The sequence below is a fragment of the Papilio xuthus genome, unplaced genomic scaffold (genome assembly GCF_000836235.2).
Source record: "Papilio xuthus unplaced genomic scaffold, Pxut_1.1 DF826115.1, whole genome shotgun sequence".
Taxonomy (NCBI): Eukaryota; Metazoa; Arthropoda; class Insecta; order Lepidoptera; family Papilionidae; genus Papilio; species Papilio xuthus.
The window spans coordinates 2,066,628-2,090,673 of record NW_013532534.1 but is presented as its reverse complement, the minus strand read 5'-3'; the positions used below and the strand labels follow the sequence as shown (position 1 = coordinate 2,090,673).

The 24,046-nt window shown below is 38.8% G+C and overlaps 1 protein-coding gene across 1 annotated transcript; it reads left to right on the top strand.

Annotated features, from left to right (window-relative positions):
* The first annotated feature begins 79 nt into the window (after positions 1-79).
* Positions 80-23,625, top strand: Rab3-GEF (Rab3 GDP-GTP exchange factor). The gene is made up of 39 exons (XM_013319454.1): positions 80-166; positions 4,945-5,151; positions 5,329-5,509; positions 6,723-6,864; positions 6,997-7,144; positions 7,370-7,527; positions 7,625-7,875; positions 8,212-8,464; positions 8,852-8,978; positions 9,476-9,508; positions 10,370-10,461; positions 10,707-10,929; positions 11,057-11,215; positions 11,317-11,527; positions 11,610-11,711; positions 11,798-11,892; positions 12,032-12,214; positions 12,418-12,591; positions 12,927-13,061; positions 13,330-13,383; positions 13,817-14,020; positions 14,148-14,322; positions 14,439-14,677; positions 14,800-14,958; positions 15,044-15,302; positions 15,433-15,557; positions 16,099-16,233; positions 16,654-16,813; positions 16,897-17,234; positions 17,439-17,580; positions 17,779-17,906; positions 17,984-18,109; positions 18,436-18,477; positions 20,353-20,425; positions 20,572-20,618; positions 21,776-22,039; positions 22,171-22,572; positions 22,674-22,771; positions 22,944-23,625. Exons 2-39 carry the CDS (start codon positions 5,050-5,052, stop codon positions 23,095-23,097), a joined length of 6,093 nt encoding a protein of 2,030 aa, XP_013174908.1. The 5' UTR covers positions 80-166; positions 4,945-5,049; the 3' UTR covers positions 23,098-23,625.
* Positions 23,626-24,046: the final 421 nt, after the last annotated feature.

Genomic DNA, 24,046 nt, shown 5'->3' with positions numbered 1-24,046 from the left:
GCGTCGGCGCGTATTATCGAGCGTGGGCGGGCGCGCATGTCCATTGAAGGTCTTCTAACTTGTCACACTGTCACTCCGACGAACGCGCTCACGTTATACAGCCCGCAACCGTGTGTAGTGCAACTTGCTTTGAATCTACAATGAAACCAGCTATGTCAATATAAAAGTGAGTATTGCCTTTTATTGTAATTTGTTTGTTCAATTGTTTTAATTTTAAAATTACGTCATATTATTATTGCGACGCAATTTTTTTATAGTTGCCAAATGTATTAAAAAAATTATACATTTTAAAAATATTATTTTTCTTATGTTATATGTAGTTTTGGTAGTTTTAGTTTTATGTATATAATGATGTGCGACATTATATGCTTTATGACTTACATAAGCACCCCGAGGGCTAACGTGGCAGCCACAACCTGAATATCCATTAACCTTGACCGGTATTGTTTCATAAGGCCATTCATTCAATGGGTACGTTTTTTTTAAATCATGAATAGCTTTTGATTTTCATATTCTTATCATTTATCAATGTCACATAATATTTTATAATATTTCATGTCGCATAAATTTACAAATTCATAAATCAGTTATTGATACTAAAAGTGTACTAAACTTTTTTAACATTAGTAATAATGTCAAATATAATCTGCTTATTATATAGATGGAACATTTTGTACTTTTATATTGGTTTTAAGTTTGTTGATTGTTCAATAAATTTAAGCTAAAAGAAACATCGTAAAATATTTACGACTTCACAATGTTGATTATTCTATTTGACTGAATATTTAATATTTGAGATAATAATCTGGATAAAGTTTACTGGAGTTCATTGGATGAGGGCAGCGGGAGACCGATCATTGTGGCGATTAATAAGGGAGGCCTACGTCCAGTGGGCGGGCGAATAGAATGATGTATGGAACACTTAAAAACGCCTTATATTCTATTTATACTTTTTCTATGACGTCCATACTAACGGCAATTAATAGATTGCGTAAGCCGAAGTTTTATTACTTCTTTAAAAATTCTCGAAACTTTATTCATCAACTTTTATAACTTAATTCGAATTTATTATGATTATATAAGTAAGGACGTTAAACAAGAAAATTGCTTCACTATAATCTACTTAAGTCTTTGAAGACATTAACAAAATTTTAATTTTTACAAACCTTACTTTCTGTACTTTTGTTCTCGAGTTCAGGGTTTTTTGTGCCGTTACCCAAAATTCCAAAAATACTCGGTTAAGTGCTTTGAACTATGAATGATTTTGGACTGAGAAATCCATGGCTAAATTCGTCAATTGATTTTTTATTCTCTTCCTGAGGATGTAACAGTTAAAATATTAGAAATGCATCTTGTCTGTCTATAATCGAAGTTGACTTATATTCGCAAAGCGCACTTTCATTTCAATGTTATCTTATGTTATCTGAGTGTGACGGTGCCGGTGTGGGCTCCCGCACCATGTTGCTGATTAACTAACTGGAACACGATTTGCATATCGTGCTAACGGAGGCCTTTTGCCGACCCCAATGTAGCCATAAATAACACTGACATTTTTGTATAAATAGAAAAAAGGAAATGTCACTGCATTGGATTATGTCTAAACTAGCTATCACCCGCGACTCGGTCCTCGTAGGTTTAAAAAAAAAACTTAATAAGATTCTTATATGTTCTTCCAAACTATTCTACACCAAATTTCATCAAGATCCGTTTAGTCGTTGCGGAGATCCCTTCTAACAAGCATTCCATCCATTTAAACTTTCGCATTTATAATATCATAGTAAGATTAAAATATATTAAAGTTGCTATTCTTCAATACTGTTTTATTAAAATAATACCGAAACGATAAAAAGAATAGATTTTACGAAGATGACAAAATGAAATTTGTCTAGGCGAGAAACTTTACGTTAATTAAATTCATGTATATGTACGTAGGTACAAGAATTTTTTATACTTTGTATTATAATATTATTCGTACTCGTATAATAAATGTTATGAGAGTGCGGCTAATTTACAACGCCTACAGAATGCTTAATAATACAGCGCAGGTCATTCAAATGATTTATGACTTAATACACTTGAAAGTAACCCGTTATTTGTAAATTGATACTCAATGGTAATTCGGAATCGATGTTTTCCTTATACAAAGAATTTTGAGTCGTTCAAATATTTGTGTGCAAATGAAACAAATCGAATTTGCAAAGGTACAAATTTTTATTCCCATCCTCCAGGGATCTCTAACATTATAAATTTAATACCTAGATTTTTCATTTTGTACCTAGGCTATAAATTTAATCCTTTTACGAAACTGTAGTAGCAATAATTTATACAATTTTGTCATAAATCCCAATTGAAAGGAGCGCTTCGGAAACGATTTTGACATGATCAAAAGATAAATGGAAATTACTTTTAGTAAAGAGGCCTTCAAAACCTTTTGAGAGACAATTTGGTCCCGTTATTCGTTTAATATCCTGGTTAATCTCTTCAAAGTAATATTGAACAGTCTTTTTTATAGAAAGGAAAGTACAAAATGAGATATCGTTTTTAATTAAAAGATTGGTGAATAATTTTTTTTACCAGTTTCCATAGTATAACGCAATCTGTTACGACTTACGAGTAGGTCTTGCCGTCTAATATTTCGCAAACGTAACAATAGAAAAACTACAGAGGGCACATAGAATCCTTGGTATATAAGGACTCGACATTTCTTATTGTAGACATTTTCCTTTTGTTATCCTACGGACAGGAAAATTGTATTTTCGAGATATATACATATACATTTTGTTGCATGTGGATTTCGTTTTGTCCCTTTTTAATTGCTTCAGATTTTTGATATTTTATCCATCGTAGTCATCTAGCAATTAAAACAAAAATGGATTTCCAACGAAGTCTAGACCATGTTTCTAGAAATTATTTCAATTAGTAACCAATGAATATTAAACAGTTTCGATGAAAGGCCAACAATAAATATTTATATTTTCACATGAAACCAAGTTCATTAAGTTGCCCTCAGAATAACGTAGCGAATTACTTTGCTATTTTTGCAAATGATATGGGAGTTATTCCTGTTATTTATTGTCGAATCATTGCCTTAACATTTGTACGATGACTAAGCGCAGCAAATTAACCACCTAACGCAACAATCATTAGTTTTATGTTCATTAGTAATTTGCTCAGACGTCGCTCAAGGGATCTGCTGAAACATTGCTTTTATGTTTCTACTTGATTAGGGTTCTTTGCACACAAAGTCAATTTTATTATCTTGCGTGGGCGAGTTACTTGTTCTTAGTTCGAGTTAATTAATTATAGTTTCACTTGGAGGCTGACTAGGTACAGGCAAAGAAAGATATTCGCTAGAATGAAAATCAATAAGATCTAATTATTTCTTATACCAATTTTTATAATACACGTTTGGATTACTATATATGTAAACAACGCAGTAATAGCAACGCAAAAGGCTGATTGTATTGCGGTAGATTATTTCCCATGAGACAAACTGCTTGTGTTAGACACTGTATATTGCTCGCGATACAAATATCCTTCAATGAAAATACATAAGTTATTTGTATAACACTTGTATAAGTACGTTTGAGTTTTTATTGTCATAAGTAAGACGTCCTTAACCCATACTCCAATTATCGGGCCATTCACGATATTTTTCTGGAATTTATATAATTTAATTATCTTAAACCCATGTGGGCGTCCACTTTATTGAGAACGCATGTCTTAGATGGGTGGTATTTTTTCCGTTACATTTTTATTTCTAGTTATGCCATTAAACTGTGTAATGACGTAACAACATAGTGTTGTTCTTTGACAAGAAAATCTCTACTTTCCACTGGTCTTGGTGTTCTCGTAGGCTTTTCGTAGCGCCACCTACGACGATTTTTTTTTAATAAATCTTCGATACAAGCTACCTAAAGTCTATCGAAGAAAACTACTCCCACAGAATATTTCGTATTTTAAAATAAGTAAATACTTTTAAGTTGTTAGCGGATTTTATTTAGATTTTTTTTTCGCCCACGCTCACGACGATACTGCAGATAACGTAGCATGACGTCCGCAGTCAGAGATATTCAGGGAAGCTTTGAATGTCAATTACATTTTGATTGCATCATTCTAAAACATATTATAAAACCCATTGTATCGTATTATAACTTTAAACACAAATATAACTATTTTAAAAGTTATATTTATTGTTCTGCATTTTTTTTATCATATTAGTACTTTACTTTACATTGAATGTTAATATAAAGGAAGGAATAAACTAGTATCTTTAAGTACATGAGTGATGGGTGTACCCAGCAGCAGTAGGATATATCATAATATAAAAATATCTCTGTGATAACTAAGCTTAATGCAGCCCCATATATAATATTCTAACAAATATTAAGGTGTTTAAAAGTAGAAGTTAAAGAAAGAGCAATAACACTGCTTTTTATACTATTATTAAAGGAAAAAAACCTTATATTAAAGCATTTACGATGCTGCCACTAATAAATCGAGCAATAAATGTCTTTATTTAAGCTAGCAAAGCATAAAGCTAGAAAAGCCATTTCGGTTTCTACCTTTTAACGATATCACTTCCAGTTTTATGTGGAACCTAAGCCATACATCGTTTTATGGACAATAAAAGTATTAAGGCTCCCAGTTCCATGGCGGTTTGTTCGGGATACTAGTACACATATTAATTAGGTCAAGGCGAAATAGGTCAAGGACCCAGGGGTGTTAGTATATCGTACTAACACGAAACGGTTGCTCCTCACCGCTTTAATACAATTAAACCTCGGGAAAATTGTTTAGAAGGTCGACGAGGGGTAAATTCTTGGTATGGGTAAATTTCATTTAGTTGATTAAATTGATTCGTGTCCACAAGTCCCTAGGCTCTGTTTATATGCGGCATCTTATGTGATTAACGTGTTTTATTTTATCTTTAAATCTTTTCAGGTACATTAAAAGATGATAATTATGAAAAGCCATAATAATTTAAATTATAATGGGTAGAAGCGGTCTCAGTATCAGTGGCTGCAGAACTGAGGGTACATTGAGAATATGGACGTCCAAAAGCAGCAACTGTGTCCCCGGTTGGTGGATTATCTAACCATTGTAGGCGCCAGGCCATACACGTCCGGCAAGGGTTTAGCTCCTGTTCAGGTACGTGACAGTTATACTTTTGTCCCTACATTTTAATCCAAATATTCTAGATACTTTTGTACCTATATGTTTTGTGTAGTTGAATGTTGTTACTAGTAAGACAATACCTGCTACAATAACGCAAAATAAAATGCGTTTGTTACTTAAATTAAGATTATTTCTCAACGTTATGTTTAGGCTCCGGAACTACTGCGTCGATATCCGTTGACCAATCACGATGACTTCCCCTTGCCTTTGGACATGGTGTACTTCTGCCAGCCGGAGGGCTGCGTGTCTGTGGGGCCACGCCGTCAGCTCGCGCACCTCGCCACTCGTGATACCACCTCCTTCGTCTTTACGCTCACTGATAAGGATTCTGGTAAGAACAATCGTCAAGTCAAAATGTCTAAGCTTGCACGTGAGCATGAAACAGTCATACATATAAAAAAAAACATTTACCTAGGGAAAAAATTGAGATACAAGCAGTTGCCCGATATTTCGTCAGCGTCGATTTAAACAAAATATTAACTAATAATAAATAACGCTTATGTCACCAAGGGGATAGTGTAGCTTCTCAACGGCGAAAGAAGTAAGCTTTAGCAGTTTCGAAGCCTTTTCAATACAAACAAATAAACAAATCTTTCCTCTTAATAACATTAGTGATATAATATTAATGACCGCGTTTTCATCGGATATTGTTGGATATGTTTTGTGACTAGTCTGTAAAAGTATAACACAGGAAAAAAATTAAATGTATTTAAATATTTAACATTTCTTTATAATATAGCATTTTCAAATTGTGTCGCTCGCAGGGATCGAAGTTATTGATCGGGGTTTTTCAATTACCCGCCTTCTGTCATTTCCACGCGACACAACGGCGTAATGGTATTACACATCCATCATAGGCTTGTCGTTTTTGTTTGATTGTATTATATATAATATTTTCGTCAATATAAAGAAAAAACTAGGTTAAACTTGGGACAAACTTGAAAGAAATTTTATGAATGTAAAAAAATATAATATATAAGATTTTATCTCTACCAACACTGTGTTAATTGCCTGAGTGACAGAAGTGTAATTTTATATTGGTTAAATTATGTTTAATTCTGCATTTTCAGCTTTCTAATTATAAATTAAGTACTAAGTTGTTTACTAATAATAACTTTTAAATCTAAGTTATTACGTAGTTGTTGAATATCGATTAGTGACGTGTGTAAGTCAATATTATTGTGAAGACAGGATGTGTGGGTGGTTTCCTACCGCCGTGTTTATTTTGTTGTACCTACTTTGAACTATAAATAATAATCGCGGGCTCCTTCGTTGTAGTTAAACTAGGTTAAAATATGTACAATATAGGTCAAGACCGTGTATTAAGGTGCGCCACAAAATCCGCAAATCGTAACATTTGGTAATATAATAATCTCCATATTTACCTTTGCGTAAAGACTAATGAATAACTCGGTAATAACGGATAAGTACAGATATGTTAGCAACAGTCCTGTTGCGTAATTTCATTGGTTTTCAAACAGAATTAAAGGGTCATCATGGGTTTCAGCAGTGCTATATTATATTTCAAATGATATGTCGTGTAGGCAAGACGCGGTACGGTGTATGCGTGAACTTCTACCGGGCTGTGGAGCGCGCGCCGGCGCCGGGACCGCGCGAGCGCTCCGTGCTGCGCCGCGACTCCTGGCGCAAGTCAATGGAGAAAAGCTCCGACTCCGCCTTCTCCAGGTGAAACCAACTAATTTCTCAATTATATGTTTAACTAGGTTTTAATCAATCCTGTTCGTTATGTTTTTATCGCCTTATATTGTACACGTAATAACAAGTTGTGCATTGAGTAAGATGTGGCGAATGTTCCAGTGACTATAGGAGCAGCAACGTCGCGCCGAGTGACTCGGAGCGCGACTGCAGCTCAACGCTGGGTCCGCGCGCGCCCCCCGCTCCACCTGCTGACTCCGAGAGCGGCGGCTCCCACTCACCCAGCCCCCGCGCCACTCGCAAGCGACAGGTATACTGCCTTCTTCTAATTCAAACCTTCTGTTACAACTTTGGTGTCGTGCTTTATGCCTGGCTTACATTATGCCAGAGCAGGAAGGCAGTAACGCTGGCCTGGGCTGTTCCAGCGCACTGGGACCAGTTAGTTTTGTTTTATTAAAATAATCTATGAATAACGTTAACGATTACAGTGAAATTGTTTGAATTTGATTGATTGACAATCAGTGTTTGTTTGCAGCGAATCCGCAATCACTCCCTCACCTCACTATGCCTTTTATCACATCATCCTTTCTTTTCCACATTCCGAGAGTGCCTCTTTATCCTTAAAAAGTTAATAGATGCCTGCAACGAGTCTTCCAGTCCGCGGCGTGTTGGTGCCTCCAGACAAATATTTAGGTAAGTCGAAAGTTTGACTTGGTAAGCCCTAATGAAATCATCTCCTTTTCTTGGCAAATCAGGAGCCTCGTACTACTAAATATTTTACCTTCGGCAGAGATACAGTATGGTCGGTGCTAACGGGTCAAGCATACGACAACACACCGACTATTGTGGTGCACGACGTGAAGGAGATAGAGACGTGGATTCTGCGTCTACTGTCTGCTCCCGTACCGGTGCCGGGCCGCACACGACTAGAGCTTGAAGTGCTCTCGCCAACTGCGCACGCGCCGCTGCTCTTTGCACTGCCAGATCACACCAGGTTCACCCTGGTGGACTTCCCATTGCATCTACCCTTGGAACTGTTAGGCAAGTAAAGCAAAGCAAAAGGTTGCCGTTTGATGTTTCGGAATAATTAGAAAAGTTGAGTATGGTGAAGTAAGGGTATAAAATACCTTAAGGGAGATGACAGGGTTATGTGGGATTTGATCTCCCTAGGTGGCCAAACTCAAGTACAATAAGAGGGTTTCCGAAATCTTCAGGAAACGCACCGGAATCACGAATAGGACCTCGAACACCTGTTTAGTTTAGAAGCTGATAGAAAAGAGCAGAATACATTAAGTTAGCTAAGTAATATAATTGTCATATCAAATTTAATAAATGTATTATAGACTTCTGATAATCTTACCATTTGTAATAATGTAGGTGTGGACACATGCCTGAAAGTGCTCACGTTAATTCTAATGGAGAACAAAGTGGTGGTGCAGTCGCGGGACTACAATGCGCTGTCGATGTCAGTGATGGCCCTGGTGGCAATGCTGTACCCGCTCGAGTACATGTTCCCCGCCATCCCGCTGCTGCCCAGCTGCATGAGTTGCGCAGAGCAGTTGCTGCTCGCACCCACGCCATTCCTTATAGGCATACCGGCTACTTTCTTTACTTATAAGAAAAATTTCAGGTATGCCTTTATGTAAACTATCCTTATTGCATACTCACTCTTTTCTGTAATTTATTGCTGACAAGCTACGGCTCGCAACTACATTCGTGCGGACTTACAAAAACCTAATTAGTAGTCTATGTGTCTTCTTTGCTATTTTCATCATCTATGCCAAATTTCAGATAGATCTATGCAGCCGTTCTGGAGATATCTTCTAACAAACATCCATCCATCCATCCAAACTATCGCATTTATATTATTAGTAATATTTGTGACAGAAAATTATAAAAACGTTTTAGAAATAGTTTACTTCAACCTGGACTGTTGAAAACATTTGGGTTTAGGACAGTTTTGGCAGTGGAAGGTAAAAACTCAACTACAGTTGATAAAACATTTGTTTATCTTTAGATTACCAGATGACATCTGGCTCGTGGACTTGGACGCTACGAAGCTGATCTGTCCGACAGGCAGCGACCAAGACCTGCCGGCGCTTCCCGAGCCTGAAAGCTCAGTACTAAAGAGCCATCTCAAACAGGTTAGTTTTAAATTATATCCTTGACTTTTCTCGTGTCTTTCGTATTCTCTATGACCACGATTTGTTTTCTATCTCACGCATCTATTAGCGAGTTGTCGATGTTGCTACGCTGTTACCCTGTGAGTTTCCACTGCATTGTATAAAACATGTTGTTATACTTATCATTCTTTATGCTTAAACAGAGGTAAAGATAAGTATACAAGATGTTTCGACAATGGAATTTCACAGATGCCTTCATGTTTTAATTTGGCATTAAAATATCAAACATTTAAAATGTAACACTTGATGAAATTCATATTTATTCTAGACACAAAATTATCCCCTATTTCTGTTCACTATAAACTCTGATTAGACACTATTATTATTGAAATCTTGTATTTAATATCTCAATGTTTATGATTGTTCCTTGTGTATTATTTCGTGAATATTTTTTATTGATTCTGGTATAAATGACACCTTTCAATCTACTAACCTGTAGCTCACTTTTCCCGCAATAGGCAATGCATCTCATGGACATAACCGGAACTGGTGTAAATATTATTTCTATTATTACATTGCACACTTTTATTGTTATTTTATCACTCATTATTTACGTAACCCTAGTACTAATGTGAACTTAACAAAATATATGAAAAACACATTTAATTGCCAACACAATTTAACCGTAAATTTTTACTGACAACACCTTTACAGAAACATATAATTATACCGCTCATGATCTGAAAAAACATGGCAATATGTTTTTATAATAGTGTTTCGTCAGTGAAAACCCAGGATTAAAGCCACGACTGAAATCAGTGTTATATATTACATACAATTACTTTTCGTTTTTTCATTGTTCTGTTTATAATCATTCTTCTAACACTATTTCAGTCAAAATGAAGCATGTCAGTCTTTATTTGCTTGTGCCGTGTGAATTAAAGCTTATTCTAAACGCTAGTCAGCTGTTGCAAACCTTTTTACGACTGGGCCATGAATTCGAATTCGTGATGAAATTCTTTCAAACTCTTTTTTATATTGTAATTATTATTAAATGTATTTGCTATAATAAACGCTATACTTTTATATTTACATCAATTAACATTAAATTTTCAGTCAAGTTTTTGGGTCTACGTCTTTTGCCTGACTTTAAAAATGCTGCATATAGGATATTATTCTAAGTTTTGAAGCATAATTCTAGATATTGTGCATTATAGTTAATCAAGTATTAAATGATATACAGGTGAATGTAAATTTATTTATGCTGTATATAGAAATGGATTGTGACTGACGTAAAATTAGATTAATAATATTTTTTTTTTCGATAAGTTTGAGTATCTAGATTAATGATTTTTGAGTATTTAATAGTTCTATTTGTTTATACATTTACATTGATTTTTTTTTCTTACCAGGCACTGAACAGTTTGACGAACAGTTCTGTAGAACAGGCTACAGCGCCTCTGATGCCCTCTCGTAGGGACAGCGTTGGCGGGGCTACCTTAAAGTGAGTAAAAACTTTAATTAGCCTCTTTTATTAGTAAGTTAGTTGTAAGTTATACTTATTATAGTTATTTATGTTTAAATCGCTACGTCTGATTGAATAAAACAATGTTCGACAGTCCAAAAAACAATCCGACTCGAAGGACCAAATTCGTAATAGTAAATAAATTACTAAAAGAATAAAAATTTGGTAGCATATGTTAGTAGTTTCTTGTTAGTTGTACAATGATGTATTGTGCGTTTCTGTAGAGTGCAGCAAGCGGCGTACCGCGAGTCGCACAGCGCGCCGCAGAGCGCGGCACACAGCACGCCGGAGAGCCGGCGCGTGTCTGTGGGCAGTGCGGGCCACGCGCCGCGACACTCGCTCGCCTCCCCCCACACCACCTCCCCGCATTCCCCACAACAACCCTTCAACCCCCTCATATACGGCAACGACGTCGATTCCGTCGATATCGCCACCAGAGTCGCTATGGTAAGTATTCGAAGACTTCATTAACTCTCTATGTTTATTTTTGTGTGTCATTGTATTGTCTATTTCATTATCTTTTCCTAGTAAATGGAATAAAACAATATCTCGAGTTCAAGTTTTAATATTTCAGGTGCGATTTTTTAATTCGCAAAACGTCCTGGCGAATTTTATGGAGCACACGCGGACATTGCGCCTGTACCCGCGGCCCGTCGTCGCCTTCCAGATCAACAGCTTCCTCAGGTCCCGCCCTAGGACCAGCTCCTTTCTTAATAAATTTGCTAGAACTCAGGTATGTGGAAAAAAGCAACAAAAGAGTAAATTGAAGATATTTATTTTGACATTTTTTCAATAATTTTTGCATCATTAAAAACCAATTACAATTCTATACAGGCGGTAGAATTTCTAGCGGAGTGGTCTCTGACGCCTTGCAACGTGGCGTTCCTGCGCGTGCAGACGGGCGTGTTCGACCCGCGGCAGATCGGCGACAAGGCCAAGTGGTTCGCGGATCAACTCCAGCCGGTGCGCTTCGCAGTCTGGGACGACGGCAGCTCATTGAATGGTGCCTTGAGACAGCTGCAGCGACATGAGAACCAACCCACTGGTCAGTACATCTTCATAGATACACATAATACTTGTAAGTACACTTAATATTTATCGTTTAAAAAATATAAACATTTTTATAGACGAAAGTGGTTCAGATTCCGAGGCAGCGGAAAGTACCAGTTCATCTTACTCTTCTCTTAGCGATTTTGTCTCAGAGATAGCGTCGTCGGATTTATCTCCAGGTATTTTTTTTATAAATTAATGATTTAGTATTTATTTCAACGAGTTGTAGCGGTTCTATCTAGTATGTTTGTCATTTATTTTCTAGGTGGTAATCCGCATCAGCAACATGTCATTGGAGAGACGTATAACGCAGTCGTTCAAGTGCCAATGACGCTGTCATCTTCTTTAGACCCCAAAACAGTGAGTTGAAAATGTTTAACGATTACTACTTATAAATTTTCAACTGTCCAGTTCGATAACCGTCTTATTCCAATAAGAAATCACTTGAGATTTGTTGAAATACATGTTGTACTACTAGTTTGAAATATATTTCGTCTAGGTGTACAGTCCTCCATCGTCTCTAATGTTCGGTGACGAGGAGGAAGGCAAGGAGGAGGGCCGCGCCTCCACCTCCCCGTCGCCCTCCGCATCCAGCTCAGACCACAGCGATGCCTCCGATGATGAGGCGCCGCTGGACAACCAAAAAGCACTTGACTCCCATCCAGTACCTGTCAAAAAAAGCGTAAATATACTACTTTAATAAAGACTCGTTTTCTTTACTTAAAATCTTCATTAATGCAGAAGTCTTTCTCTATCGTCTCTAGAAAAGTTTGGCGACTCTTTTGTTACATTTTTAATAGTTGCGTAAATGTATCTATAGTGCTATTAAGAAAGGCAAAATTAAGACAAACTAATGATAACTATATTCGATGTTATGTTACAAAGGATACCGACAGCGGTAGCTTCGGTCGCGAGTCGGACTCGAACTCAACGACCACACCGAAGACGGTGGTGAGCCGGCAGCGCGCACCCGATAGCGGCAGCGCCAGTGATACGGACCGCGCAATGACGCCTGCGCATCAAGCGCATCAAGCACACCACCACCAGCAATACGCCAAGGTAAACGAAACAGGAACAGGGCACAAGTAGAAGCAAATCCGCGCACAGTCTGATGATTATGCGTGCAGAGGCCTGATTTTCCCTTCTACGTTCCCACCCCCTTATTACAAGAAAAGGATGGTTATGGAAAGTTTACTTGACACATGATAGAACACATACGAAGGGGAAATATTCTTTGCATCTTCTCCTCGTCGCTCCTCTATTTCAGCGAATTGAGGTGGCCGCTTTCTAGTTTGCCACCTAAAAATATTAAAAAAATAGAAAAAGTCAAACATTAAAATTATTCCGGTCAACTGATTTCGATAAGGTTTGTGATGATTTGATATGTTATACAGAACAAGAGCAGCGGAGTTTCACGTCAAGCGTCACAAACGTCTCTTTTGGAGCAGTTCGCGGCACAGGCTAAGGAATTAGTTCGCGAAACTACGCGCCAGAGCAGCCAGGAAGGCCTGTTGGCGCATATGGATAAGGTATTTTACTTCATTTTATAATATACTTTTAGAATTTAAAAGCTCTAATCACAACAAAAATAAATAAATAACAATATTTAAAAATTAGGCCACACTACATTTTTACTAAAAATCAAAATAAATTTTATTTTAAAAAGTTTTAAATGAATTATTGTTTTAAAACAGCAAATTACACTTTTTTAGTTATTTTAAGTTTTTCAAAGAATACAAACACTACAGATTATTTTATGGTTGTAAAATTGTATTTTATTTTAACATAAAATCGAAGACAGGAAAAGCGGCTGAAGGAGACGATATGAAAATATTTGCTCCTTTCCAACAGGTATTTCAGAAATAAATATTGTTTGAGAGTGCAGAGTAGAATTGTTTCACAACAACACATAATTTTTATATATATACACATTATTAAACGCCAATTATTTCTAATGACTCACCCACTAAACCTTTTCGCATATTTTATTATCCTCAAATAATAATCGCTTAGACGTAGACCATCATTGGAAATGGTACGCACATTTTTTGAAACATTGCGAAATGTTTGATTAAAAAAGTAGACTTAGGCGTCATAGATCCATATTGGTAGACGTAGGATAGTTTAGGTCCTAATAGCTGATGGTAGGAACATCATTTAAAACTAGTGCTCAAAAATAGACGTAAATTAGCGCGCGATCGCCGAACGTTGTTCATACGATTCCGGCTTATTTCTAAATAAAACTTTAGTCTACATGTCGTAACAAATGTTATAAACATTTTAGCTAACACATCACGCCAAGAAAGCCGCGGAAGAGGCTTCCAAGAGTGTTCAAGAGGCGTCCAAAACCGCACTGGAAGCGAGCAAAACTGCAACTGCCGTCAGTAAGAATACTTTTGAGGACCTGACTTACGTCGGCAAGTCCACTATTGGAGACCTTACTAAAAGTGCAAAAGAGGCTGCAGCGAAAAAAGGTTTACTAATCAAGGTAACATCAATTTGAATTTAAATACATATGTAAAGGTTTAAAAATATAGTTAATATAGATCAAGATACGCGGTTTATTGCGTCTGCAATAGTATTTATAGTAATTAATTACAAATAATATGTAACAGAATGAAAGCCAGGAAGCGCCAGCGCCGGCGAGCACACGGCGGGAGTCGACGGCGCTGCAGACGACCAGCCTGCTGGCCAGCACGCACCGCGACTTCTTCTCCAACATCAGCTCGGACCTAAACGGCCTCGCCGCCTCCACCTCCAGCATGTTCAGCGACTTCTTTGGATCAAAAGGTATCTACAATCTACTGGTTGAACCATATGACCGCAGTGAATGTGTTAGATTCTATGAGCACAAATATGTATATGATTAATAATGGCTTAGGTTTAAATATTACTTGTTTATTTAGGAAAGCAAGCGAAGCCGGACGCGGGCCGCAGTCCGAGCAGCGTGGGCGGGGCGAGCAGCGGGGGCGGGGCGAGCGCGGCGGGGGGCGGGGCGCCGCTGGCAACGTTCGGACCGTTCTCTGGAGGCACGCGCGGCCTGGTGCAGCGCTCCCCGCTCATCCGGCACGCCGCGCCCGCGCCGCACTCCCCGCCCCACACGCGCACCTCCGCAAACACTGAGAACCAGGCCTTCCTCAATGATGTTAGTATACATACCATTCATGTGACACACGAACATTTCAGAGCCGTTAATTGGTCACCCACCACCGCTAAGTGTAAGTTTACTGTGAGTAATTACCACAAAGACTCTGCTTATATTGACAGCTGGTGCAACACGTCCTGGAAGGCGAAGGCGTGGGTTGGCTCAAGCTAAACCGACTCAAGAAGTTGATGGAAGACGAGTCCTACAGAAACATGGTGCTCAGCAAACTGAACAAGAACTTCAACAGGAAAACAACGCCCAATGATAAAGTTGATGATGTGGTGAGTGGTACCGCTAAGTTATAACTCAGTGTCCGAGACCTATTAATTCTAACTTTAGTGTCTTTAAACTGTATTCCATTGACAGTTCGTAAGCAAGGCCGTCTGGAAGGGCATACTCAAAGTGCTCCAGGCCGTTATCCACGGGCTAGAGCACACGTATTCCAACTTCGGGCTCGGCGGCATGGCATCCGTGTTCCAACTGACAGAGATGGCGCACACGCACTACTGGAGCAAGGAAGTGGCGGGGCTGGAGCACAGCGGGATGGGGGGCTCCGCGCTTGCAGACTACGCCCGCCACGACGACACGCCCTCCACGCCCTCTTCTAGGAAAAGCTCGCAGACTGGTTAGTAAATATAATAATATTCTTAAACTACTTTAAATAAATTTACGTATTAGTTGGAAATTTTTAGTATTGAACACCTTAAAAAAGCTAAATATGTTACAGAAATTAAAAGATATTTAAATTGTTTTAGATATACCGGTTTTAAATTATCCGGAAATGGACACAGAGACGCAGAGCACCACGGAAATGTTCAAAGACATGTTGAACCAAAAGAGAAATCTTCTCTTCAGCAAACTAACCTCGTTTGATTCTGATGTAAGTAAAAAATCATTAAAATATCCAGATGTAAATGAATTAATGTTGTAAAATTGTCGCATGTTGCCCCTTAAGAAATATACGTATACAAATTTTATTGTAAAATAATCTTTGCTGCTCATCTTAGCATACTTCAAGGCTTCGTATTATCTGTACATATCTATCTAAAAGTAAAAGCTTTTGCACGTTAATTACTTGCAATGGTTGTATATTTAACTGATTCTTTTGATAAATGGTTTACTGAAAACTAACGTGCGCACAGAAGTCCATGTCGTGCGCAACACAGGCCTAGTACAGTCAGGCATTGTCGAAAATGTATGTACCAGGCGCATCACGACCCCTGGTAGTCAGGCATAGTTGATAATGAGATGTACCGGGCGCAACTAGACCCTGGTACAGTCAGGCATTGTTGATAATGTGACGTACCGGGCGCAGCAAGACCTTGGTACAGTCAGGCATAGTTGATAATGTGACGTACCGGGCGCAGCAAGACCTTGGTACAGTCAGGCATAGTTGTTAATGCGTGTGGCGCGGTGTGCAGGCGGCGCAGTCCTCCGACTGCTCGGCCGACGAGAGCGGCTCCATCACCACTAACCGAGCCGCTCTCCGCGACCCGCGCGACCCCCGCGCCTCCCTTAGGTCCAACCTCTCTGACACTGACGTCATGTTCGTCAACGTAAGTTGTCCTCGCCTACATGTTGTCGCATAGTTATCATCCGATGGCATTGATCCTGCTTTGTTTTTCTTTAAGAATGCACCTTTTCTATGAGAAGTATTTTACTTTTTCTCATCTAACGCCTGCAAGAATGCTTTCACATCTCCTCTGTGTCAGTCAAAAACTGCTCCGTTTTAATCAAGTTCATTTCAGCGTATTCGATTGCTGTTTATAACTTTTTAAAGGTTTTTAAATAAGTGTTAAATAGGTGTGATATATTAATTTTATTTATTGTAATAATTGTATAAAGCCACCACTGTATTATGTAAAAACAAGCAATAAAATAAACTACCATTATTATCGTTATAAAAAATAAATACAAATTCGTACATAACACAATTTCTAATTGCTACGGAACTAACGAAGACCTTGTTCTCACAGCAGGTAGGAAAGGGTTTACCCGGAAACAAGCCTCGAGCTGCAAGCGTTTTCTCCTCCAAGTCCTCGGTAAGTGGCTACCGGCCTTCCGTTGGCGTGCCCACCACATCGCCCATCACCTCGCCTGACACCGCCAGGACTTACCTCTACCAGGGATTAATTGGTAAACTACTCCTAAAGTTCTCAATGCTCTTATATGCATAAACAACTCGGTACACGGTAAAATCATTGCAAATTAATTATTAGGCAAAGAACGATCAAACTTGTGGGACCAAATGCAGTTCTGGGAGGATGCGTTCCTAGACGCGGTGAGTCAGGAGCGGGACATGATCGGCATGGACCAGGGCGCCAACGAGATGATGGAACGTTACAAGTGTCTGAGCGAGACGGAACGCAAACGACTCGAGCACGAGGAGGACAGACTGCTGTCCACCGCGCTCTACAACCTCACCGCGGCCATGGTGCTCTTCGGAGTCGAGCCGGACATAGTGCGCAACAAAGTGCGCCGCCTGCTCGCCAAGAGCCACATCGGTCTGGTCTACAGTCAGGAAGTCAATCATCTTCTCGACGTCGTTCATAATTTGGTATGCTTTAAAGTTTATATTTATCTTTAGATAAGCGTGTAATCATCACGTGTAACACAACATAGTAAGGAATTGTAAGTAGCTATTACGAAACATGCAGCACGTAAATAGTTAATCCAGTGTTAAATTAAAGCCTTGGTGATAGACATAGTTCAAGATTCCCTCTTGCAAAGACAAAGTGCCTGACTGGAGTGTCGTATGTAGCACGGCAACGAGGTGGAGCTGAAGCCGCTGGGGTCCCGTCAGCTGCGGCGCGCGTGCTTCACGGTACACGAGCGCGATGCCACTGGAGACTTGCGCTTCCTCGAGGTGCGCGACGACGGCCTCGTGCTGCGTACCACGCAAGGTATCATGGTACTCAAACATGCAGGCGGCTCTGAAAATTAAAAGTCTCTATGCAGAACACAAATTTAGATTTAGCAGCCGCCAAAAAATTGGCATTCACCTTCGTTCGCAGTAGGCAGAAAAATTGCGTTGCACGTTTCAAAGCTTGTTCTAAGAAATAAGTTATGGTGCTACCGATAATAAAGGTCGGTTTTTTCAGGTACCATCGTAGAGCGGTGGTGGTACGAGAGGCTGGTCAACATGACGTACAGTCCAAAAATACGAGTTCTCTGCCTTTGGAAGAAGAACGGCGGACAGACGCAGTTACATAAATATTATACGAAGAAAGTAAGCCGTTATCTGCATTATTTTCAAAGAAAATTTCAGAGTGAAGCAAATCCAATAACGTTGTTTTGTGTGCGCAGTGCAAAGCGCTGTACTACTGCATCAAGGAGGCGATGGAGCGCAGCGGGCGGCGGCGGGACGCGGCCGAGCTTGGCGGAGAGTTCCCCGTGCAGGACTGCGCCTCGGGCGAGGGCGGACTCATACAGGTCTGGTCAGGGAACAGAAATAAACTAAAATACTAAAGAAAATAAACTTTTTACGATAGTAATAGTATTATACTTATCCCTCACTTAATCAAGTTTGTAGTAAAATTAGTCTTTAAGGTCACTTAATGATTCTTTTTTTGTAATTACACACAAATATACTGTTGCTTCCGGTCTTAAAGCAAAATCTTACTGTAACATAATTCTTTAAAAGAACAAAGCACATTATTTTCACAAACTGTTAGTATATTTCTATAAAGATAATTTCATAGATAATCATTCTCAACGTTTTTAAACAAATTTTTAATCTATAAAAAATAATATTTAAGGTGTGCATGGAGGGCGTCGGTCTACTGTTCCACCACAGCAAGGTAGGTTCGCCATTTTGATAATGAATATTTTTATCAGCTTTCTATATGTATTTGCAGTGATATACCAAAACGATCACAGATCGATTCGATCGAGAGTGTGACGTGAGACATCAGTTTTGGTATTATCATAATAAATAATACCAGGTAAGGTCTGTGTTGGTGTTTGCTTCGTATTTGGATAACATCGTATAGAAAGGAAGATGGCCGCAGGCAGCGCCGGCCAACGCTTCCAAAATATTGTGCCAATTATACTACATAACTGTCAGTCCCCCTACTTTAAATAAATTACAATGTGTTATTGACAATAATAAATATAGTTATGGGGAAATGTTTTAACTATGTTAAAGAAATTAGTATAATTTAAGAATTAGTGTCGTAAACCCCCAGTATCATTATCTGGATCAAGTATTTATCCCGACGCAAGGACCACTCAAACTTTCCTATTTCGATATCTAAAACCTCTTTATGTTTTAACATATTTATAACGTACCTATTTCTCCTTCAATTCTATAATCATATATATATTTATATATTTATTATGCGCGATTTTTTTTAATCTATTTGCTTATGTCGAATCGAAATCGTATTTTGCCCTTCGTTCCTCTACTACTAATTTGATGTAATAGTTAGTTTTTACATTTTAAGGTTATCCGTGGTCATTTATTTTAAGTCTACTCTATGATGTGAGTCGTGCATGTGCTATTTGTCTGCCGCCGCCGCCGCCGCCCTAGGAACTTTTGAGATGGTCCTTGACGCGCGCTCGGCCGCCCTCGACTAATTATCTTCTTTTTGTCTGTTCTACCCTTTCCGGACACGCCGAACTCGCGCCGCTGCGCTGAAGGATTTCGAGGTACTCAGTGGTTCATAACCTAGTAATGGCTGGCTCTTACGATGATCGACACGACCTTAGCGACCCCGTGATCACGATCACCGTAGCGCGCCGGGCGATGATCGTTCGAGCTCGTAGGGCTTTACTTGTAGTTTTGAGGCTTACCGATTGTTTTTAGCCGTTGTTAGCGTTGTTTTAGTACTCCCCAGTGCGGCGAGCGCCGATGCGCGTCGTGCATGCACTTAGACGCCCTTCGTTATTATTTGTTCATCACCGCACCCGACAGCTTGCATACGCGCCACGGAGCCGGCGAGCGGTCCCCCCTGTCGCTCTCGCACCGCGTCTCGACACGTTAGTACGTCGTCCCGCCCGTGCGTCACGAGGTCAGTCGTAGAGCATTCGCCATCTCACAAGTTCTGGCGCGGCTCCGGGCCCTGCCGCGCGGTGCCCCGCACTCGCCCCAGCCCCAGCCTCCTCCCGCATCCTGCACCCCGCACCGCCCACCAACACCCCCTGCCTCTGCTCCCGCAGTCGATCCCACTTCACCCCGCACTCTACAGGAACTTCCTTAGAACCACCGTCCAGCACTTTTACCCTTAAATTTATTTTATTCTGTAATTGACTTAGCCTGCTTTACTTGTTTCGTGCCAGAAAATAGTTGTAGAACATGCTAGGAGACTACGATTCGCTAACATAGAACACGTTAGTGCACCGTAGTCCAGACCGTCGCATCGTGGCTCGCGAACCTATCGCATGTCTGCATGTATTGTGTATTTTGTAAATATAGTTTTGCTAAAAAGTAGTATACGGAAACTATTGTGAATAATGCCAAAATGTTGCAAGTTATTTTAAAATATAAATTATATCAGATTAAGAAATTGTTCTTATTATTATTATTATTATAACAGCATTAACTATGTTCTGGACATAAACAACAAATTGGCATCATCGGCATTGTTCACATTTGCGATGTATATAATTCTTGTAATTATTATAAAATCAAAAACACTAGGTGTGTACGAACTGACTTGTATTTTATGTTGCAGTTCTTTGTGCGGCTCGACCACATTCGGAAGTGCTTCACACAAAACGGCGGTATCTTCGTTTTAGAAGAATTTAGTAAGTTGCATTTTTTATTTATGTGTTTTTACTTGATGCCTGTCTTCTGTGTGGTCGTGATATTTCAAATTGCTGCTGCGGATTCAACCACTGTTATAAAATAACTGCTAAGAATATATTCAAATTATTCCTTATAATTGTTACAGATCCTAAAACAAGGCAGATAATTCAAAGGAGATACAAATCGATAATGGCAAGTACACAACTACAGTTCTCTGCATCCAGTGTTTAATGTTGTTTTTGTTTTTTTTTTCACGATCCCATGTCTTATGTTATAGGCAGAGAAAGTAGTGCTTGATCTTCATCGTTTCTTCTCCATATGGCTTTCTCGGTACTATATAGTTATCGAGACAGAAGGCACCGACGCAAATTATGCACCTTGTGTCTCATAACACACTCCGATGTATGTACTTTCACTACCTATTTTATTTTTGCACGTCTTTTTATTATTTTTGCTATGGATCTTTCTCATCGATCTATTTTACTTTATTTTATTCTTTATGTATCGTCTTACCTTCTTACAATTCTTCCGCATATTATTGTATTTACTTATACTTGTTCTTTACTGCAGTTTCGTCAAGCAATCCTTAGTGTAGATTTCTTTCATTAAATTTACACTAAGCGGTTCTCTTAATGATCATTAAATGACCCTCAGTGTGGCTATATACTTGTTACGTGGCTGGGTTTTGTTCATCGTCATTAAATTGTCATAATCATTGTTCACAATTACAAATAAGTATAAATGATGTTTTTTTAAAGTTAACAATAAATATTACAAACTACAATTGCCTTTAAGACTAAAGATGAAATCACTGTGTTTTGGAGCTGCTTTAGAACTTTTTAAAAATCACACTTTAGTGGTATTTTACTTTAGTAATAGCTAAATGTAATTGTAGTAAAGTAAAGGTAAAGAATAAATTCTTCAATCGTCTTTGCTAGTGTCGCTTTTAAATTAAATATTTTTAAGAAATTATAATACTACATAATAAATTAATTGTATGGATTTTTTATATTTACATTAAATGCTATATTTCTAATGCTAGTATAATTTAATATTTTTAAGAGAGATTTACTATTAATATACATTTGTGTATTTGGTACGAAAATTCTAGGCAAAAATAAGCATGAGTTTTTCTAAAACAATTTTATACATTATTCTATTATCTTAAATATTTTTAATTATGTCTAAATTATTATTTATCTGCACTTTAAAATAATACTACTACAATATTGCATTGGTTTATTAATATTGTGTTGTTTATTGTGCGAATATTTTGAGTCAATCGACTTAACTAATTTATATTAATTCAAACGCTAGTCAGTCAGTCAGTAACCATTTAGTATGTATAGGCGGATCAGATTTGCTACGCGGTGTTGTGCGTGTTCTCGTACTTTGCGGCGGGACAGGAACAACGCAAGGCGATACTGGAGCAGGCGGCGCGTCTGCCGCCAACTACGCCGGAACCCCAAGCCAAACCCCCAGGGACCCCCCAAGCCAAGCCCCCAGGGATCCCGCAAGCCAAGCCTACAGCTTCACCGCAATCCGGGTCCAGAAGAAGTTCTACCTCAGACATGCCTGAGCCTGCGTCGCCCACCATACGAGCTACCTCACAAGTAAGCTTTTCATGACGTTAGCTGCATAATTTAACAATTGAACTCAATAGTAAACTATCCTCCGTCGTCCTCAGGGTGCAGCCAAGGAATGAATGAAGGCATAAAATTCCAAGCAACTTATTTCTTTTCAGATTGAAAAATCAGACAGTCGGATAGAATCAAGATCGACGTATAAAAACAACAGCGGCGATGGCGACTTTAGAATCACACCTGAAAAACAACGAACACCGCCGGACAGACAGCACCGGAACCTTTCCAAGCAGTATACGGAGCAGCCTCGAAGTAGTCCGGAGAGACAGGAAGAGCTACGTTCTACTCCTAGTCGGGGGGAGTCCGGCAGCCCGAGTAGAGCGGAGGCGGATAGGCGAGGCAGTGTGGAGAGGCGAGACTTGCAGGAGAAGGCGATGGCCGCGCGCACCGAGAGCCTGCCTCCGCGTCGCCCTCCGCCCCCTACTCCTCCCGCGCCTCTGCAGCAGAGACTGACGCGCGCGCACTCGCAGGCCGCGCCGCTCCGCCCCCACGACCCACCTGTAGTAAGTATACGCTTCTAATATTGAACTACGTACCCTCAAGCTAATTTCATCAATACGTTCAGTTTTTGAATATGTAGGATTATGATGTTGTTGAACTGCAGGTGCCTCCCCGTGTGAGCGGCACGCGGCCAACCGGCCCGCCGCCCGCGCTGCCTCCGCGACAGCTCTCCGCCGCCGCAGACCTCAACACAGTTCCTAAGTACTAAGCTTACGCTACTTAAGCTACTTGCAACACAACTTTCCCGCCGCACTCAGACACATTAATTGGTCACTAATCAACATCCTTAGTGTGTGTTTAGTATGAGATTTCTCATATTAAATACACACTAAGTCTAATATAACATAAGTAGATTCAATTGTTTTATCGGTAGATCATCGAGTCCAGTGCGTCGTGCGCCGGCGCAGCGCCAGGCTTCAGTGAGCGCGCCCTTCTCCGCCACCAACCCCTTCAGCGCGCCGCGACATGCTGAGTTCGTTATCCCGCAAAGGAACAACTCCAGGCGACCCTCCACTGAACATAATTAACTCATAAAAAATAATCATTTAATATATCAGTATAACTGTGTATAAAGTTCATTTCTATGACAAAAAACGCTATTGTTTAAAATTTAAATGTATTAAAATTATAAAAGCAATAACTATTTTATAATACAGGACTATTGGATCATGGTTTGCAAAACAATTAAAAAAATTGATAAAAAAATCATCACTCTGCCTCTCAACAATCAACCTCTACATTCCTACAGTAATGCCTCTCAACTCAACAGATATATATTTGTTACATTTTTCCGATCAGTCGTCCTGATAATAAGTTTAACGTTAGTATAATATAATTTATAATTAGCGCGTTCAATCAACCACGTACAACAATTTTGCAGACATCTTAAAAATGAAATAACTGTCAGATACAAAAAATTATATTTCTAACCATGTAGCTGGCTATTTTTATAGAAAAGTGATATGCTTAAATCGTTCAAAAAATCATCACCATTTTAGTATTTTTTTTTAACAATTTTCAAGCATTAATCATTACGAAACTATTTTTTGTTAATAAAAAATCGATATCTCCTGGTTTAAAAAAATATATTGCAGTTAAAAGAAATATTTATTGCATATTGTAATCCCGCCCTTGTAACAAAAGATATATAAATATATTAGATAAATGCAAACTCTGCTACGTTATATTAACCATAGGAATATATTTTACAGAACTAACGCCTCATATTTAGATTAACTATAGAATTTTGACACTAGTTTAGATGATAAAATGTATATTATAGTAAGAGTTTGTATTTTAAATATTTTCTTTTACTTATTTCATTTTGCAGCATCTCGAAATATACTTTTAAATAATACCAATTAATTATTTTATTTTTACGTGAACAAAATGTATTAAATTAAATATTTTACAATTGCTACAGATTAACCTTGTTAATATTTATTAGACGAAGTTTAATTACAAAGTTATTGTCTT

Bases quoted from the DNA above. Each gene is read 5' to 3' on its own strand.
- Rab3-GEF (XM_013319454.1), top strand. From the start codon at position 5,050: ATGGACGTCCAAAAGCAGCAACTGTGTCCCCGGTTGGTGGATTATCTA. The intron at 10,462-10,706 runs GTGAGTAAAAAC...GCGTTTCTGTAG, and splicing joins GTTGGCGGGGCTACCTTAAA to AGTGCAGCAAGCGGCGTACC. The intron at 22,573-22,673 runs GTAAGTATACGC...GTTGAACTGCAG, and splicing joins GCCCCCACGACCCACCTGTA to GTGCCTCCCCGTGTGAGCGG.